This window comes from Triticum urartu, chromosome 2 (genome assembly GCF_003073215.2).
Source record: "Triticum urartu cultivar G1812 chromosome 2, Tu2.1, whole genome shotgun sequence".
NCBI classification, from domain to species: Eukaryota; Viridiplantae; Streptophyta; class Magnoliopsida; order Poales; family Poaceae; genus Triticum; species Triticum urartu.
The window spans coordinates 88684517-88704672 of record NC_053023.1 but is presented as its reverse complement, the minus strand read 5'-3'; the positions used below and the strand labels follow the sequence as shown (position 1 = coordinate 88704672).

The 20156-nt window shown below is 44.7% G+C and overlaps 2 protein-coding genes and 2 non-coding genes across 10 annotated transcripts; 3 read left to right on the top strand and 1 right to left on the bottom strand.

Moving 5' to 3' along the window:
- Nucleotides 1-1976: 1976 nt before the first annotated feature.
- LOC125536040 (NADH dehydrogenase [ubiquinone] 1 alpha subcomplex subunit 6-like) lies at nt 1977-5177 on the top strand. Its single transcript, XM_048699127.1, has 2 exons — nt 1977-2336; nt 4888-5177. Exons 1-2 carry the CDS (start codon nt 2124-2126, stop codon nt 5065-5067), a joined length of 393 nt encoding a protein of 130 aa, XP_048555084.1. The 5' UTR covers nt 1977-2123; the 3' UTR covers nt 5068-5177.
- Nucleotides 5178-13447: 8270 nt separating this feature from the next.
- TRNAI-UAU lies at nt 13448-13522 on the top strand. Its single transcript has one exon. It is a non-coding gene; the product is annotated as a tRNA-Ile (tRNA).
- Nucleotides 13523-13603: 81 nt separating this feature from the next.
- Nucleotides 13604-13677, top strand: TRNAI-UAU. Its single transcript has one exon. It is a non-coding gene; the product is annotated as a tRNA-Ile (tRNA).
- An 827-nt stretch (nt 13678-14504) lies between these two features.
- Nucleotides 14505-19837, bottom strand: LOC125536039. Of its 7 annotated transcripts, none has more exons than XM_048699121.1 (8): nt 18364-19837; nt 17756-17829; nt 17625-17674; nt 17387-17465; nt 17185-17268; nt 16942-17022; nt 16695-16855; nt 14505-16024 (listed from the first exon to the last, which is right to left on the bottom strand). In XM_048699121.1, exons 1-7 carry the CDS (start codon nt 19718-19720, stop codon nt 16724-16726), a joined length of 1857 nt encoding a protein of 618 aa, XP_048555078.1. In that variant the 5' UTR covers nt 19721-19837; the 3' UTR covers nt 14505-16024; nt 16695-16723. The 7 variants fall into 7 exon arrangements, with proteins under 7 accessions (XP_048555078.1, XP_048555080.1, XP_048555079.1 ...); XM_048699123.1 differs by having other exon boundaries at nt 14505-16017; XM_048699122.1 differs by having other exon boundaries at nt 14505-15186.
- Between the last annotated feature and the right edge of the window lie 319 nt (nt 19838-20156).

Below are 20156 nucleotides of genomic sequence, written 5' to 3'. Positions count from 1 at the left end.
GGGCTCAAAATCATAAAAGATGTCCAAGTAGTATATTTATATGTGAACTTTATCTTCCCTTATTAATTCTTTCATGAATTGCATCATTGACCAATGATATGTTTGTTAGCTTTCAATAAATTTTACAAATTATACTTTTCTTTATGTAAAGTCATTATTCTCCATAAGATTAGCATATGATATTTTCTATTATTTTCGTTACTAAGATTGAAACATTAAAGTAAAGAAGAAAAAGTCAAACTACTATTTATTATATAACTCTCAACTCGATTACATTAATGGTACCTCCACGTCGGGCATCACCTCCACGTCGATTGTCTTCTGCCTCTCTCCATCGACGGTCGCCCCGCGACGCGAGGGCAAGCGAGGACCTGGACCTTTGGCTCCTCACCGTCGATGGAAACACTGGGATGTGCTGTAGGGGGGATTGTGGATGAGGACTCCGTCAAGTCCACCTTGACCAGCATGTCCACGTCCGTTGGATCTGCCGGAAACCTGCTTTTCTGCGGCCGATACATGATCCAACGGTTGCGTTGCCGTACATCTCTGGACATCGACTCGAGCATGCACCACACGAGGACGCATACCACCGTCATCGGTGAACACCGGCAGAGGCCTTTGACGTGGTTGACTAGCGCGGGCACGCTCTTGAACCGCTCGGTGAGGTCCCAGCCGATAGCCTTCTTGGTTGGGTCATTGCTGGCCCAGTCGTCTATGACCCTGTCCCAACTGCACATTGGCGGGGGCGTCAGCGGTGCCGACGGCGTCGACACTGAGTGGTGGGTGGTGAGAGGATAGGGGCGAGAGGATGGGAGAGAGCGGCGGTGGTGGTTTTCTGTGTGAGCGAAGTGACGGACACTCAACGCTGGGAGGAGGAAGATGAGGGTTTCTGGATTCAATGTGAAACCAAATGGCCAGGGCTACGCTGCGAATAACCAACGGTTGCCTGAAAATAACGAACGAACCCATTGACCGACTGGCTAAGGGGTGAGCGAGCCAGCCATCCAGCGCGTCGCCCGGCCCGTGTTGCCCGCTTCCGACCGAGCCGAGTAGGCTACGACCGAACGACCATTAGCGGTGTGCCATCCCCTACTGTTGGCCCTTGCACGATTGGCCACGTCAAAAAGAGATCATTTTTGGGTTCAGTGTTTTTTGCCAATGTCAAAATTTCGGTGCGGTGCAAAGTGTCACATTTTGTAAAGCGAGGCTTTACAAGAGCTATGGCGCTAAAGTCGTGGTTCTGTGCATTTTACTCATTATGTCGGTTACCTCGTCGGGGCCTACCTCGTGGCAGCCCGATTTCACGGTGGTGGTGGCGCTAGGGGGGAGGGGGCTCTTTTGTGCATGAGTGAGGAAGGGGGCGAACGGGTGAGGAGGAAGATGGGTAGCTTGCATGATTTGGGGGGGCAAACTTTTATCCACTTATGGGTGGCCGTGGTGGGTAATTTTTTCTCAATTCCACAAGAATTTGAGTTTTTGGAGTCCCTCACCCTCGAGGAGCTTCACGAAAAACACAAAGTTGACCCCAAATTTGAGTTTTTTTTTTGCAGAGCAAGGCATAGTGAATCCACTCCATTTGACTTGTAATTTTGAGAGTGGAACAACCCCGAAACCGGCGCTAATTATTGGTTGACTTGCAAAAGTTTCACAATTTTGGTGAGAGAAGAGATCGAGGAAATGCCACGAAAGCGTTACCTTAGGTACTTCTGTAACTGTCCATCCACAATCGTATGATTCTCTGTTGTTCATGTGCTAAAATCTGGTACCCCTGGGATGTAGCAGTAAATTTTGTGCGAAGTTGGTAAGTTTACTCGAAGGCAAAGAGTGAGTGTTGCTGGGGTTGGCATTCAAAAAAAAAAGTGAGCGTTGCTGGGTGTGAAAGCTAACTGGGCCTTTAGTCTTGTCCTGGTCGCCTTCAAGGCCCCAGTGCTCACGCCGCCCATCTCCATCTCGAGGTAGACGCGGACGGCCCGCTATCGACAGGAGAACATTTGGCAAGCGGAGAGCACCGAGCTACCTCTCATCTCACCACCACCACCAAGCGGAGGAGCCACCTGAGGACGGGCGGCGAGCGAGAGGGCGGCAGCCGGAGATAGGCAGCGAAGCGGGGTCCGGGCGAAGAGATGGCGTTCACCATGCGCGCGGTGAAGGTTCCGCCGAACTCGGCGTCGATGGCGGAGGCGCGGCACCGCGTGTTCGACTTCTTCAGGGACGCCTGCCGCGCCATCCCCTCCATCATGGAGATCTACAACCTCGACGACGTCGTGACCCCCGCCCAGCTCCGCGCCAGCATATCCCAGCAGATCCGGAAGAACCAGGGCGTCTCCGACCCCAAGGTGCCCCCCCCCCCCCCCCCCCCCCCCCCCCTCGATCTGCCCCTCGCGAATGGATAGTTGTAGAACGAAGAACGAACGCGTTGCTGTCCTCTTCGATCCAGTCGCTGTCCGATCCTTCCGAGGGGGGTGCTCTCTGCGGGAATCTGATGTATGTTTCTTTGGGGGGCTGGGAATCGCCGATGCGTAATCGGTACGCCTTGTTGGATGGGTAGGTAGCAGTTGACCTTGCTGGTAATTTTCGCAGGATTACGGGCTGACAACTCCTTGTTTCTAGCGGCACTTAGACTGCAGTGTCAGTGTGGCAACCCTGTCCTTCCAGGACTAGCATCGAGGCTTTGTAGGTAGTATTTTGTCCACCTATGGGTCGGCCGTTTTGCATGAAGGTGCTCACTGCCCTGGATTTCTGGATTAGCCAGAGGCTACGACGTCCGTAAAATGCTTATGTGTTATATGGCCACTCAATGTTTTTGGAGTTGTTTCTATGCTGTTAAGAACCTGATTCCTAGCTGCTTCTTTGTATTATATATATGGCCACTCAATGTTTTTGGAGTTGATTACCAATTGCAGAATTAGGAGTATCCTTATGTATTCAGTTAACTGTATTCTGTTGCGTCTTCCGCGCAAAATTAGATGCCGACTTCATTATATGCTTTACTTCACTGTTGGCTATGCAAGTAGCTCGGCATGGTTATAAAATGGGGATCTAGATCTGATGGGGGTGGGCATGGGGGTGGGGAGCAGTTAACTATAAATTAGACCAGTATCTTCCTAAATTGATCGACATTATTGACCACCAATAGATAACGGGAACCACACAATTTGTTCATCCTTCACAAAAAGTGTGAACTGCATCCAAGTTCTAGATGAGTAACATACTAACATGGCTACAGTGTAAACCACGAAGTATTATTTCCCCAAAATTTCCAGCCTCTGGTATCTACGAGCTGCCTTGTGATGTGCGGATGCTCTGATATAGAACATACCTCTAGTTATACTTATAATTTATAACAGAAGAAATCAAATGCGACAATTAAAATGAAATCATAGTGGCTTCCAAATTTAGCAGGAGTTAATCATGTAACAATAGCATTACCGTTTCCTAAAAGAAATAATAATTTGGATTTATACGAGTATAGGACATGATGGAATAAGGTTTACTGACTTTATCATACACAATTTTAAGACAAACAAACATAGCATTCACAAATACACAATGTTGGTTGCAAGTTAAGCTCGAGTCTCAAGGTAGATTCATATTTTGTAGTAAGTCCAAAGTTAGTTTGGTAAATTTCACTCGAACTTAGTCAAAGCGGAAAATAACTGCATCTCTAGTTATTAGTTAGTCTCAATAAAAAAACAAAGTTGATTCTACAATACATATATATGCAGTTTGTTGTAATCTTCAACATCCATCTGTCTTCTGTAAGTCTGTAAAACTTAATCCTCCCATGTAATCATATCACTGTAACTTGGAGAATCCAAAGAATTGGCTTAAAGTGTCATTCTTGAGCATATCTTCTTCAGCTAGAGTTTCAATCCTAATTATTTCACTCCTGACTGGGAGGTCTACCCGGGCTTGTGGCTACTGTGGCCCTATGGACAGAAAACCAAGTTGTCTGCGAGCCAAGTGTTACAGTTTCTAGATGATAGTGTAATAATTAATTAAAGTTTTTATATTGATTTCACTAGAAGCTATCAATCCTAGTCCATTTGGATGTACAATACTGCGATCTTCATCAAAAGGAGATTGTTCAATGCCAACTTGCTATCAACTGTGTGCAGTTGTGAGTTATGGAAAATGTTTGTGCATAATTTTCTGATATTTAGCTGGAGTTGTAACTAGACTTTGTTTGCGCTTTGCTGGGCTTGACCAGTTTGATTAAGAGTGCTCAAGTCTGGTTCCCAGCACTCATATTCGGTCCATAGCAATTCTTGTTTTGCTATCCTTTAGGCCTATTTTACTTTGTTACCTTTTTGCCGCTCCTTTGGACAAGTAGCATGTGCTGACTTTTGGTGGAATTTACGTTCAATATGATTTGGTTCCTCGCCTCAACCTTGCACTCAACATTCTAAATTAATTTCAGGTTAGTGAAGAGGCATTTAGATTTAGGTTTATTTCTTTATTTTATTTTAAATTCCAGCAGACTGGGGGATTGAGTAGCATGGATCAGTAAAATATTTATTTAATATGTTCAACTACAGTTATCAAAACAAAGATTCTGCCATCCTGGTGATAAGTGTTAATATCTGTGTTCCTACATCGAGTTTGTGGCCAAAAGTTAGCAGAAACTGCAGTTCACACTTTCTTACTGAACACCTTAATCTTGCCCTTTGGTAGAGTACGTCAGATGATATTAACATGTTTCGATATTTCTATATCGTTACTACTTTTGTGGTCTGCATTATACAATCTAGCACCAGCCTCTGAAACATCTAGCAGTCATTCTTATATCACTGTAATGGCACCACAATGCCAGGAAAGCATTTCTATCTCCCTCAATCTGACTGTACATCTCTGCTGATTTGTTCTGACTTGCGTGCGAACAAACAGGTCATTGATATGCTTCTCTTCAATGGGATGGAGGAGCTGAACAACATCACCGAGCATGCGAAGCAGCGCCACCACATCATCGGGCAATACGTGGTTGGCCACAAGGGGCTGGTGCAGGACCTGGAAAAGGACCAAGGGAGCTCCGAGTTCCTGAAGAAATTCTACACCAGCAACTACTAGAATCCGAGGCCACCACAAAAATTTCCAGCCTTCCTGTAGAAGTGCCCTTGACATGTACTCTGAATAAGACGCTGAGAAACACATCCGGCCCAATTTATTTTGTTACTCGATGTTTTGCTTTGTTCGAACTTGATTCGATTACTCGGTCATCTCTACTCAAAGAGATGGTGTCTGCCAGTGAAACGGTTGTAACTCGTAGACTCTGCTTCCCAAGCTCATGTTGAAGGATTGATGTCTTGCAGAGGCAAGATCGATGTGGATGTGGTGTTCGCCTTGGTGCTTCGTACGTGGAGCAAGTCCACAAATCTTATGTGGCACCTCTGTGGCAAAGACAAGTCACAGTAAGTCGAAGAGATTCCACGTGGTCATAGTAGGAGATAACGTTGCCTCATGAACATCTAATAATAATCCAAATGCTTATGTATATATCAACTGGAACTTACACGATTTTTTGACAGCAACTTACATGGTTTTCGCTGTGCGGGTGCTTGAGATGTGATTGGTACCCCCTCTATTCATGTAGACTTGTCTTGTCAAACAGTTTTAAGCTTGACCCACTTCAAAGAAAAAATAAAGAGTTTTGCTTTGGTACACCGTGCTAATAAATTTACATGAATCTTAAAGTTACTTAAAAAGGGTATTCATCGATCAAACAAGAGATCAGAACAATCTAATCTTTTAATTGAAGGGGTAACTTATAATTTCCACTGAAATCAGTAAACTTTTCTGGTGGGTGGGGGTATACAATAGAAAATTATGCCGGGATGCTTGAGATCTTGATTCTGATAGAAGTATCATTCTAACATACTCCATTTTGTTCCACTTTGTTTCCGTTCCAATTGCCCCTTATTAAATCTATTTAAAAGCTGATTCTGGTGCGCTTGCTCGCCAAACCACACAAATCCCATGCACATCATTTTCTTACACATATGCAAGAACATCACAATCTACTTTGCAGTATGAAAAAAATGCAAATGCATTGCAACATTTCAAGCACATCGGTGCAACTTTTTTAATGCATGAGCAAATCCCCGTTGAGCGTGACAAATCATTGAGAAACATCATTCACAACATATACAACATACAAGGCAACATGAATGCAACAAATGCAACAACACAAAACAATTTTGTAGTATGAATGCAACAAATGCCTACGATCATCGCAACATGTCGCCCATGTCCAACACAACATACACAGGCTTGTTGCTAGCCAAAACACCATACATGACATCAAAAAACTATAAACAAGCTAACCTTATACAATCACAAAAAATAGATGTTGATGCCGTCGCCTTGGCCTCGTTGAGGACGAATCCATCTCGTCGAAGCACCACTATCGCCGGAACTAGTGAGCCCAGCTCATTTCCCCAACGACTCAGCATCACCATCTTTCCCTAGCTATGGCATGGTGGAGGGCTTGATTTTGAGGTCCAACTCGAGATTCAGCGTGAGGTTGTCCATGATAGTTGTTACCTTCATCTGTACAGGCGAGGAACAATGGGCATTGGTAGGGGCAAAGGATGGCAGGGAAGAAGCATTGTGAAGAGCTATTTGTGGTAGTGACAAAGGAGGCACTGTGACGAGCTAGTGCTGCAACAGAGGCAGGAGATAGTGGGTTCCCATGGAAGCAAAGTGAAAGATCGTGGATGTCGCCTACAGGGGGAGGGGTGAATAGGCGTTTTAAAATAATTACAGTTTAGGCTTGAACAAATGCAGAATAAACCTAGCGGTTAATTTGTCAAGCACAAAACCTAAAACGACTAGGCTCACCTATGTGCACCAACAACTTGTGCTAAGCAAGATAAACAACTATGTGATAGCAAGATATATGACAAGGAACATATGGCTATCACAAAGTAAAGTGCATAAGTAAAGGGCTCGGGTAAGAGATAACCGAGGCACGCGAAAACGACGATGTATCTCGAAGTTCACACCCTTGCGGATGCTAATCTCTGTTTGGAGCGGTGTGGAGGCACAATGCTCCCCAAGAAGCCACTAGGGCCACCGTAATCTCCCCACGCCCTCGCACAATGCAAGATGTCGTGATTTCACTAAGGGACCCTTGAGGGCGGTCACCGAACCCGTACAAATGGCAACCCTTGGGGGTGGTCACCGAATCCGTACACTTTGGCAATCCTTGGGGGTAGTCATCGGAACCCGTCAAATTGCTCGGAGTGATCTCCACAACCTAATTGGAGACCCCGGCGCTTGTCCGGAGCTTTACACCACAATGATTGAGCTCCGAACACCACCAACCATCTAGGGCGCCCAAGCACCCAAGAGGAACAAGCTCAAGGGTACCAAGCACCCAAGAGTAATAAGCTTCTCAACTTGTAACTTTCACGTATCACCGTGGAGAACTCAAATTGATGCACCAAATGCAATGGCAAGGGCACACGGAGTACCCAAGTCCTTCTCTCCCAAATCCCACCAAAGCAACTAATGCTATGGAGGAAAATGAGAGGAAGAACAAGAAGGAGAACACCAAGAACTCCAAGGGGTTCCCCTCACATAGAGGAGAAAAGTGATTGGTGGAAATGTGGATCTAGATCTCCTCTCTCTCTTTCCCCCCCAAAACTAGCAAGAATACATGGACGGATTGAGAGATAGCAAGCTCGAAGAAGGTCAACAATGGGGGAAGAACACGAGCTCAATGGATAAGGTTCATTGGGGAAGAAGACCACATTTTATAGGTGGGGAAAAATCCAACCGTTATGCTCACAGCCCGCACAGAGCGGTACTACCGCTCATGGGAGCGGTACTACCGCTAGGGCAGTGGAAGCCCTTCAAAAAACAACAGCGAGGAGGCAAAAGGTTGGTAGAACCGCCGGAGCGGTACTACCGCTCGTCCTCATGGTACTACCGCTAGGGGTAGCGGTACTACTCCTTGCGAGCGGTACTAAAAAAAATACATCCGTGCCTACCACCGCTGGACTTAAGACAAGTTTTTGGTCCGGAGCGGAAGTAGCCACAGAAGTAGCCGCGGTAGTACCGCTCCCAAGAGAGGTAGTAAAAAATTATATCCCCTCCAAGCGGTAGTACCTCTCCCGTGAGCGGTAGTACCGCTGCAACCTTTTTAAGGACACCAAAACTGACACAACTTCTGCAAACGGACTCCGAATTCAACGAAACCAAGTTTGTTGAAAAGCTAGTGACAAGGGCTAACACAATCTTGATAGAAATAACAATAAGAAGGAAATTAGAAAAGGCCCATAAGAAAAAGGTGAGAATCCTTCCTCGAATAAGACCGGTAAAACCTCCAACGCCAAAAACGCAATAGAAGAAGCATGTGAACTCCGTTTTTTATGAACTCGAGCTTGTCAAGAAGATGATCATAAGCTCCAAATCTCACAAGGAGAAAACCGAACAAGAGCCAAGAAAGATTATGCAAGCATGCAATGGTTTGAGCTCTACGAACGATATGATCAAGCTACTCACTTGAGAGCCCCCCATTAATAGAACGATAATCAATCCTATAACCCGGTCTCCAAACTACCATCCCTTAGAGCTATAGTGGTTATATATTGTAACTAACCCTAAAAAAATAAACCAACGAAATGTTTCACTGCCACACCCTAGGTCGTGGCCCGAGCAGCCGGGGCTTGGTTACACCCCTAGAAGGAGAAAATGATGCGATGAGTGTTGTTGCTATGTAAGATAAGTCAAGAGATTGAGATACTTGATCGGCAGACATATTAGGTAATTTACCACCAATATTATGTACTCTCCTTCCCAAAAATGTAAGGCACGCTTGACTTCGCATAGTCTTTGATGCATGAATGACTCTTAATATGTACCAAAATGCATGGATTGGACATGTATAAATAGTATCATCGTATTTGTCTTGCAAAACAATTTTGTTTCATTTTAATTTATATTAATTTTGTCGAAATACAATAACTGAAATTCATAGTCAAAATTATGTGATGAAGACCAAAAAAGGTAGAGCGTGACTTGTATTTTAGGAAGGAGGGAGTATTGTTTTGTCTTACATGTATAATATAAGTAATCAACATAATCTAGTATAATGTGAGACGACAACTTATTTTTTTCAAAAGAGGGTAAAAATGCCCGGCTTCTGCATTGAACGATGCACACATCCCTCAATTATTTATTGCAAAGTTTACAAGTATCCATAAGTCTAAAAAGTATACGGAAAGCTAGAAAGGGCATATAGATTCCAACCAATTGCAAATAAGAAAATATGAGGCTTTGTGAGTCACACATCCTATCATTAGGTTGCTACACAACTCTGTTGAACAAACCACAAGCGGCCAACTACCATAGATTGCACCCAGAGACCATGGACTCCCGATCCTCCTCGACGTAGATAGGGCCACATAGGGATCCAGAAAGTGTCTCTATTGGATGACCTGCCATAGATGGAAAACTTCCATCTTATTAAAACATAGACATTGCGATAATTCCATATTGCCCAAAGTAAAACACAGGCTCCCACCCATATTTGCACTTTAACATAGAGTGCACCCATTCAACCAGTTACTGAGAAATTTCGTAATACTAGTTGGTGGCGCAAGTTGAATGCAAGATGAATAGAACATCAGAAGATCTTAACAAGCAGGCAATCTAGCCATCTAGGAAAAGACGTCAAACCGATTCCTCATTTCCACATAAATCACATTTGTGCAACCATGCCATCGTCACCTTTTATGTTGCCTTTGGTCATGATCACTCTCCTTCCAGATAGCACATAAATATCTTTACTTTCGAAGGCACTTTAAGTAACGAAACCGTGATTAAAAGGAATGCCAATATAAATGAGATCGCAATACATTGACTTAACCGGAAAAGGGCCAGAATTGTCAAGTTTCCACTTGAAGGAATATAATCCAGTCGTTAGATCGACTATCACCAACCTATTAACCAAATGCAGCCAATCCGCCCACTTCACTCCCACGAGTGCCCGGCGAAAATAAATACTTAAAGGAACATGTCCCAACATAAAGGCAACAAAAACATCACTCTGCTGGATGATATTGTAAATATAGGGATATCGTAAAGCTAGAGAAGCATCTCCCAACTATGTGTTCTCCCAAAATCTAATAGTATGTCCACCTCCTATGTCGAAAGCACCACGACGAGAAAAAACATTTTTGTCTTTCATCAAGCCTTTCTAGAAAGGCGAGTCCGTTGGTTCAGCAGAGTCTGAGATAAAGTCTTGGAGTGCATGTATCTGCTTCTAAGTAACTCCTATGAGACTCCACCTCAGTTAGCAACTTGTATGGCCATTCTCTCAGAAAACACTTTGTTCGTTGGTGCTTAGCTTCTATCAAATTTTCTCTTTTTATTCTGTACCTTTCTTAGTTGCATCTAGTGGGGTATTGTATTTTGATCTTCATTTTCTTTTCCTTTCGTACATTATTACACATAATTTCTTTGGACATTATGACATGAGTAGATATTTTGTTTCCAATTGTTTTTTTCAAGCATCATATGTTTTGACATTATAGTGCACTCGGGCGTGGGCTCATCAAACAAAAACAGAACTACACTTATAAAGTTCCGAAGGCAATTACACATAGATATGTTTTAGTACATTGTGTACTTGCAGCTGTTCTTGGTAAGCAATTTCTTCTATGTGGATAAAGTTGTTTTTTCGACATGCCAATGCAAAAAAAATCTGCAAAACTCTTTCTAGGAGGATTTTTCTTCTTCTACGTGGATAAAGTTGTTTTTTCGACATGCCAATGCAAAAAAAAAGTACATTAAATCTGCAAAACTCTTTCTAGGAGTGTTTTCCTTTCATTTTTCATGTTTCTTGCTTGTATTTTTTTATGACTGAACCACATCAGAGAGTGTTCCTACAATTTCATAATGAGGGACACAACGAAACTCCCTCCATGCGAGCTCCTTTAGTTTGGTGGCGGCAAGATGAGGGGGGAGGGGGCTCCGTGCCCGATCAGGTAGGGTTTCCCCTTAAGGCATCTCCAACGGCAACCCATAAAAATCCTCCCGCATCCGTCCGCGGACAGGAGGGATCAGTCCGTGGACACGTATGTGGAAAAGACGCCATCCAAAGCTAGCCGCATACGTTTCAAGCTCTTTTTCAGCAAACCAGATGAAATTCATGCAAACACGATCGGATTTCATACAAACATGACAAATTTCATACAAGCGCGGCGAATTTAGTTACATTTAGAACAAAAAAAGACCCGCCCCTAAACCTATCCTACGGTGGCGGCGCCTGGCGTCCAAGTCCCTGTCGTCCTCCTTCCGCCGTGTCCACGAGCACCGATGATAAGACCGATGAAGTGAAGGTGTGGTCTCTGACGAGGAAGAGTAGAACACGGGAGACAGACGGGCCCACATGGGACACCAGGCCCCGCCGCCTCCCATGGCCTACTCATCCTCGGAGGAGTCGGTGCCTTGCCCATTCCCGATGGACGTGAGGTCCACGAGGGAAATGCGGGCGCCGGCGCTGTAGCCCACCGGGTCGGCTGATGGTTCGTCGGCGGCGCGTAGGAGGCGCATCTGGCGTTGTTCTCCTCCGCGATCGCCTGCAGCTGCGCCTCCACGGCTGTCGCTTCCTGGCAAGCGGTGGCTTGAGTGTGGATGGCATCGTAGATGGCACGCTACTCCGCGACAAAATTTGGGTTCGCCGTGGCGGTGGCCTCCACGGCCTCCTCACTCGCGCGCTCGCCAGTCGATGCTGCTCCAGAAAGAACAGGTTGTACCGTTGTTCCTCTTGCGCCTGCTGGAATGCCGACAAAGGCACCTCCGCCATGGCAGCGTTGAAGTGCGTCTGCGCCTGCTCCATGGTGAAGCCGGCATGCACAAGAGGCCCATCCCCAACATGGTGTCGTCCTCGTCGTCGGAGACCTCGGGCAAGCTATGCCAGACGGCGGCAAGGGCGGCCACCGCGTGCTTGATCACTGGCGACAGACTGTCCCATAGTGCTTCCCGCTTGCGGTCATGGCAGATACAGTGTAACGGAGGATGTGGAGGGGCTTGTGTTGTGCTGTGGAGTTAGCCGGGTGTGGCCGCCTTTATATAGCAGATTCTGGTGAGGCGAAGCATACGAGTACGTCAATGCGCGGTGCCGGAATGGGTTTCTCAGTCGGCGAGCCTACTTAATGGTGGCATATGGACAGACATAATCATTGAACGGGCGTGGTAGATATCTGTCCCGTCCCGTCCAGTTACATGTCTCCGGCATTGAACAGGCACGGACACCGTAGACGCGTCGCGAGCGGCGCCCCAGGCCGGCGCCGCTTCAATGACGGAGGCAGTGAGGGGTCGCGTCCACCCAGAGCCGTCTTCAATGTTGAGTGGCGCGCTCTACAGCGGCATGAATGCGGGCAGCTGGCGCCGGACAGAAACTCGCGCGGGGAAGGGAGAAGGGGTTTTGGCGGGCCAGGGCGGTCAGAAGCGGGCATGGGATCGGTCCGGACTCCCGCAAACCTCCGGCACCGTTTGTCTCTAGTTTGCGGGAGAAACCGCGTCCGGACCGCCCTGCTGACCGATACAAGACCGCGTTGGATGGGTTCCGCAATCCAGACAAAGTGATCCGAACGGTTGTGGGAGGTTTGCGGGTACGTCTTGAAGATGCCCTTAGGCTCTGTTTGTTTGGGCTTTTTCTTCTACTTTTGCAGCTTTTTCACTTTGGTAAAAAAAGCCACAAAAACTCCTAAATAGGTGCTTTTGGAGATTTTATGGCTTTTGAAGCTAAATATTGTTATATTGATTCATCAAAAGCCATAAAAGTTTCAAAAGCATCTAGTTAAGAGTTTTTATGGTTTTTTGGCCAAATTAAAAAAGTTATAAAAGTAGAAGCAAAAGCCCAAACAAATATGGCCGTAGGAAGACCTGGGTGATGCGGAGGTCGAGCGCTCTGATCGACGTGCATTTTCTCTTTGGATATTGTATTTTGATCTTCACTTTCTTTTGTTGCATACATGCATCAAGCTCGGGAACGATCGGCCGTGATTGCTCTCCCACAAAAGAGATACGATGGCCAGCAGAAAAGACAAGTATAAACAGAGGACGAAGCAGGGTAAGATTGTTGGCTGGCCGGATGGTGCTTGCTTAACTCGATCAACAATGCAGAATGAAATAGTAGTTCGAATTATATATATGCTCTCGCGAACGCAATCAAGAACCGGTGGTGTGGAGATTAATTTACGAACCAAAATATCAACTCGTGCTATTAATCTCCCTATAATCCGTTTGTTTCTTTGTCGTATGGTTAGAAGTGTAGAGGTTCCGTTGCCCAGTTGCACCTTGTTTTCTTTATTATAAACTCAATTAAACTACTGCTCTTAATATGTTTCTCTAGTATACGGAGGAGAGTATTGGTTAACCACTGAACCCAATAACTATTAAATTTTTAATAGTATTAAAAAATAAACATATTCGTAGAGGTCTCGTAGCTCAATGGTTAGAGCATCGGTCTTATATGCCGCAGGTTGAGAGGGTTCAACCCCCTCCGAGACCAATCTTTTTTAAAATATTTTTATGCACGTAAGCTTCTAATACATATTTTAGTATTTAAGAATTAAATAGACATAATTGTCAAGGTCTTGTAGCTCAATTGGTTAGAGCGTCGGTCTTATCAACCACAGGTTGAGGGTTCAACCCCCTCCGAGACCAAAAATGTTCTTTTTTCTATTATATGCACGTAAGAAACATTCGCGGTAAAATTTTTGTTACAGGGTTATTATTTTTTCGTCTCAATTTTTTTTGGCAACATTGATGTTGTTGCAGAACGACTCTGCACTACAGATGATGTTGCATATTTGTTTTCGTCTTAACTTTTTTATAACATGGGTGTTGTTGCGGAACAACTTCTACAACACAAATGATGTTGCGGAATATTTTCTCCGTCTTAAATTTTTTGAAACATGTGTGTTGTTGCGAAAGAATTTCTGCAACACAAATAGTGTTGCAAAAAAATTGTTAAGGTGGCAGAGGCATGCGTCACGCGCGGACTGAGTCATGTGGATGTGGTGCCACGAGTAAGGTGTTTTGCACTAAGATGTGCGTTGTGCACGGTCCCATGAAACTTGGATCTATCGGCTGCATGAGTGGCGGAACGCTACGCGTGATCGGCCGGCTGATGCTAATCATTTCCCTATATTCATATGCTCGTAAGCTTCACTGAAGCCAAAACCAGAAGCTGGTAATTCTCAGACTTTTCATTCTCTCAGACTGCTGCTGCTGCTGCATGGCAGCGTCTCAAATGGTGTACTACCGATGAGGTAGCGACTTAAAGTTGAAATCATCTCATCAAATCCAAATTGTAGGGCCCATAGTGCTTATGCTCATGAAACAAAGACTGCACATGTTGCAAAAATATCGTGCCATTTTGCTTCATGCCTACAAACACCGCACTTATGGCCAATCACTCATCGCCCAACAATGCATCCTCCCTCACCGAGTACCCACCATCATGCTTGCTTCATGTTAAACAACAAGAATGTAAAAAAAATTCTCAATGCATTTGGCCAAACACTTGTTGGGCTTGGTGTCTGCCATGGACGACACCGACAGTGGGACAGGATCCGAACAACGTGGAAGTGTAAAGTTCTTGGGTGGAGCACTCCGGCAAGGCCTAACCGGCAGCCGAAGTGGTATAGCGATGGCGGTGATCTTGGTGGGTGCGAATACAGAGCAAAGGGGAGGGAGCGAGTGGGGTAAAACGGACCTCCCCGCCCGCGCGCATCACCGGATCGAGCCCTATCTCATCTACCCGGAGTCTCAACTCCGGCTCCAATCTCATCTACCCGGAATCTCATCCTATATACCTAAGAGGATCATTCCCATTAACTTATTTATCTCTACATACAAGCATGACACCTCATCATACAATTATGAATGGGATAAAGCCCACCTCAACATACAATCATGTATGGGAAAAGACCCACCACAACATTCTACCATGCATGTGAAAATATTTTTCAGTCAATTATTCCACTTATATTCAAGAAATATTGTGAGACTATAACACAAGACATGTTTATCTGAAGCGTATCTATCAGAAGATGACTGTTCAGGTAGAAACAAATTCCCGATAGTACACACACAGAAAGCTTAAACATTTACACCATACTCTCACCTGAGCATAGCCATTGATCCAGTCAAATCTAGCCAGTAATATCACTGCACGGCAAAATCAACTAATTAGTCAACAACAAAAATGTTCCGCAAGAGAATGCCACATGTCACCTCTTCTCTAAAACCACAACTCCCGAAACTTTTCTATGGTAACAAATAATGCACATGTTTCGAGTTACTAGGATTAACCATATTTTTATTATATATTTTTCAGCACAATCAACTGAAAGAGGATATTAAATGTTGACTAGTTTCCTTAGTTCAGCATCTACACTTCATTTGGCCACTCCAGGCTCCCCATCAACCTTACCACACATTTCTCCAGCATTCGCTCCTTTCGATGGGATTCCTCCTCTTTTTTGAAAAGTTAGCACCTTTCCTTACGTGCTCACATTTCAGCAAAATGGTTACGTTTACGTTTCAAGAAACAATGTCAAACTATGAGAGGATATTACCTTACATAGTCTTGAGTCTTGACACTATGTAACCCTCTTTAAATTTCAGTTTGAAACACACAAGGGTTTTGCATATGCAACAAGCCCAGAATTACTTGCAAGAATGACTATCTTGAAAAAGTAATCTTAATGAGAGATTCACTCCACGTCTACTGTCTAAAAGAGGAACATGTCAGCAAACACAGGTTTTTTCAGTGCTTTTTTTTTATCTCACTAGGTGTTGGCTGACGCTGCACCACAGGAGGTGAATGCTGCCAAAACGCACCAATAGGCAGCTCCAAAGTAAGAGTTGCAGCCACTGGTGTTGGTAGCTGGCATAGCAGGTGTGTGCGCCATAGGCAAATGAGTTAGGGGCAGAAAATTGTTGTTAATACCCATGGTAGCTGGCTCCACTGCAATTGTTGAAGCATGGCTGGGGTGCCTGAAATCTTAACAACTTATAGTAGTAAGATGATGAAAAAACAGACACCTAGGCAACACGTCAAAAGTAGCACATCACAGCAGAAATAGATAATTTCATCTTTGTTGCTTATTATATTCCAATGAACTCAAATAATGAATTTACTATAATAATGCAGTTGCTTTTAGACTTACTGATTACATATTTTTAAACTTGGTGCCCATAGTTTGTTTCCCTCTTTTACTTTCAAAACAAATAATTAAAAAATGCACGGAACATGTCAAGTTGGGTCCATCGGCATGACAGCACATGTGAGAGAATTACTCCCTCCGGTCATTTCTAGTCTGCAAATAAGTTCAGCTGAAAGCCAAAGTATCTCTAATTTGACCAAACTTATAGAAAAAAGTATCAACATTCATAGAATGAAATCAATATCATTAGATTCATTATGGAATGTAGTTTCATATAATAATATATTTGGTATTGTATATGTTGATATTTTTTAATATAAATTTCGTCAATCTTTGCAAAGTTTGACTTGATACAAATCTAATACACGGAGTAAAAAGGACCGGAGGGAGTACTACTTAGAATATGTATCTTGCGAGTAATTTTTAACAAGTGAAGATGGTCTGTTCCAGAGCTACATGTCAATAGAGGAGATATCAGAATATCATAAGCTTCACCAATGTCTTTACCTCATGAGGTCCAAACTCACTGCTAGAAGTCAACTGCTGTTTTGATGGTGGTGGCTGCGCCACAGAGGTTGGTAGTTGTGACGACCCAGCTGTACAGGGGGCAAAGATGCATACCCAAGGACACATGGTCCGTCTGGCTTGTTGAAATATTTCCTCGGTGACTGGAATGGTACATTCTAGTTAATCTTGCTGTATGATGATGAGAAAATAGATAAATGTGAAACAGGGTATATGGAATACAGCATACCAGATTGTTTTGATGGGGCCACACTGAATGTCCAGGGGGGTAGCAAGGCGCATCCCACTTGTTGAAGCACTGCTGTTGTGGCTGGAAATGGTGCATTCTAATTAACCTTGCTGAACGATGATGGGAAAATTGATTGGAAACAGGGCATATGGGATTGCCAACTATCGATGCATGGCAAAGCGAACAACAGCACAAGGATGAAATTCGCAAAAGCAAGTTCACACGGATCTCGGCCAAATATACCTTCTGCTCTCTCTTCTGTTTCCACCCCCGCTCTAGCTCCTGCTCTATCTCCTGCTCTAGCTCCAGCACCTTATCGTCAAGCTGCTGCTCGCATCACGAACGAAGAGAGAGAGAGAGACTAGATGAGCCACCGATAATAAACAGAACGTAAATTGGACTGCCCTCATGGAAACCTCCACAGATTGTTTTCAATAGGATGGACCTGGGAAATATGATCATTCTGCATAAAAGTCCCAGCAGCATTTCGTGCACGCTTGTTTTTCCGAGCCCATTCCAATGACCTGAGGAACAGAAAGTCAATTGGAAAAAATAACCCAATATGGTAATATCAGGTAAAACTAATAGGTGAATAGATATCAAATTATAGAACGAATTGATCTAAATCGGATCATAGGTGCCCAGGCATTAGCAGAAGAAAGGTTAGAGAATAAGAAACTTGCCTTTGGATTTTGCTCCTTGGTTCGCAGGAATTGAGCTCACCTGCACGGAACTATGCACAGAAGAGATGGCAAGTTACTTGGAGTTGGCGGAAATTCTTTCATTGAAATAAAAAGTGATACAAAATACTTACTGAGGTGTTGCTTGGATAATTTGAAGAGCTGCTAGCATCCCCTGTGATCTTGCGACACGCTGAGACTTCTATGCCTACAGAAACCGCTAAATTCATAAGCAACGCCATACTCACAATCCCGGGGTTTTAGGGAACTGGCAAATACGCAGAAGACGCACAAAGCAATATGCAGGTATCAGGCAGCCATCAAGTGGGTCCAAATAGCACCCAGGTTAATTCGCCAACGCAGTCACAAGAAGAACATACTCCCTCCGGTCTTTATTACTCCTTATATAAGATTTGTCTGAAGTCAAACTTCGTAAAGTTTGACCATATTTATATGAAAAAATAGCAACATCTACAATACTAAAGTTATACAATATGAAAATTGAATTCATGATGCATCTAATGATATTGATTTCGTATTTCTTTCAAAAAAAGATATTGATTTCGTATTGTGAATGTTGATATTTTTTTTCTATGAAGTTGGTCAAATTTTACGAAGTTTGACTTCAAACAAATCTTATATGCGGAGTAAAAAAGACCAGAGACAGTAATAACTAAGTGGACAAGGATTGTAAGCATTGCATAGGCATGCCAAACAATAAGAGCGAGCAGGTAACAGTTACCTGGAGTCATATCGAGATGGCGGGACAATGTACAGACACGGAAAGGATGTTCAGGGTCATGACGGAAGCTATAATAAAAATCATCCGGAAGACAATACTTGCCAATTGCTTTCACTGCCTTGTTTCCTAAGTCAACAGCGACCGCCCATCCATCCTTATTACTGGGTTCCACCATTGATTTGAGATAAAGAATATCGTCACCATCCGGGCTCAGGATGGGGAAAGCTGAGTAGAGGTCCCTGAATGTCAACTTTTCGCCCTTTAACCCGGGCAACAAAGATGAATGTGCTGATCCGTCGACAACCAAGATGTCAGCGACATTGGCAGCACATGTCTGGCGCCAACAGTTGGACGAAACTGTCCGAGTCCATGTCACAGCCCTCCAGGCACCCCCAATGGACAGCTGCTTGCAATGCCAATCCACGGCCTTGCGCTCGAGCGACATGATCAAGTCTGAATCGTAGATAACATCACCCTTGTCGCTCTGGCTTTCAGGAGCAAGATTCTCCATCTCAATAAACTTGAGCACGCCATCAACCCATGCGAGATCACGAAACCACCAGAGATTTGGGTGAGATTCGTCCTCTGCTTTTTTGCTTCTCTTTGCGGTGGGAGGGGGAATGTGACCTTTTAGTTTGTATCTGTTCCCAGGCAACGGCTCCGGCAACGGGATGAAAGTGAAACGCACATGATCTTGACGCAGGTCGCACATCAGCAGGCCGTGTGACAAATCAACCCACCCTAGTAAGCCTTCTTCTCCAAGCGTGATCACCTTGTCGGGTATAATCCTGTCGACCCCAGGACATGGATTGGGCAGTGTCCTGGTGCTCCATGACGTTCTCTCGGACGAGTAGATCCGAAGGTGATAGTCATCCGACAACGGGTCGAGGCAGAGAGCGGCCACGAGATAGTGGCCGCCGAGCTGCTGCAGGACGCCGAACTCCCTGACCCCGCGCAGATCATGGAGGTCGCCATCATGATACTCGTAGGGAGAAGGAATCCACTCGAGCGACGGCGACTCGCCGGCCTTGTACAGGAAATATTCGGATGTGTATCGGCGGTCGAAGACGGCGCGGAAGAGGACGAAACGGCCCTCCGCGCCGACGCCGACCACGCGTGGCAAATCTTTGAAATTGCAGTACGGCCCGGCTTGCAGATGAGGGGGTCGGCAGCAGTAGATGGAGAAGATGGACAGCTGCGGCGGGTCGGCCATCCAGAAGGAGACCGCCATGGTGAAGCCATCCATGGATACGGCTGTGGCCGTGGTCTCGTTCCTGCTGTCGGTGAGGCGCGGTTTCCGGGCGAGGAGAATTGAGTCCAGCCGACGCCGGCGGGGTGCGTCGGCGGCGTCGCCCATCACGACGGGGTTCCGATTTTGGTGGGGATCTGGTGGCGTCGCCGGACGGGAAGGATTTGGAGATTAGGGTTATCTCTGTCTTCTCACGACCCCGAGACCTCTGTTTTTCAGTTCAAAGCAACACAAAGAAAAAAGAAAGATCATAAAAAAGAAGAAACCGAAAAACAACAACAACAACAACAACAACAACAACAATAATAATAATAATAATAATAATAATAATAATAATAATAATAATAATAAAACCAGTGAAGAAACCATTCAGAAACCTTCTAGAATTATTATTTTTTAGATTTAGAATCCTTCTGGATGGTTCTCAATACCAGATCCATGTCCTGTTTTTTTTTCAAAATGGAGGCAAAGATTTGCCTCACCGATTAATTAAGAAGAAAAGAATTGCCCAGTTGATTTTTAGAAAACCGGGCGAAAATCCATA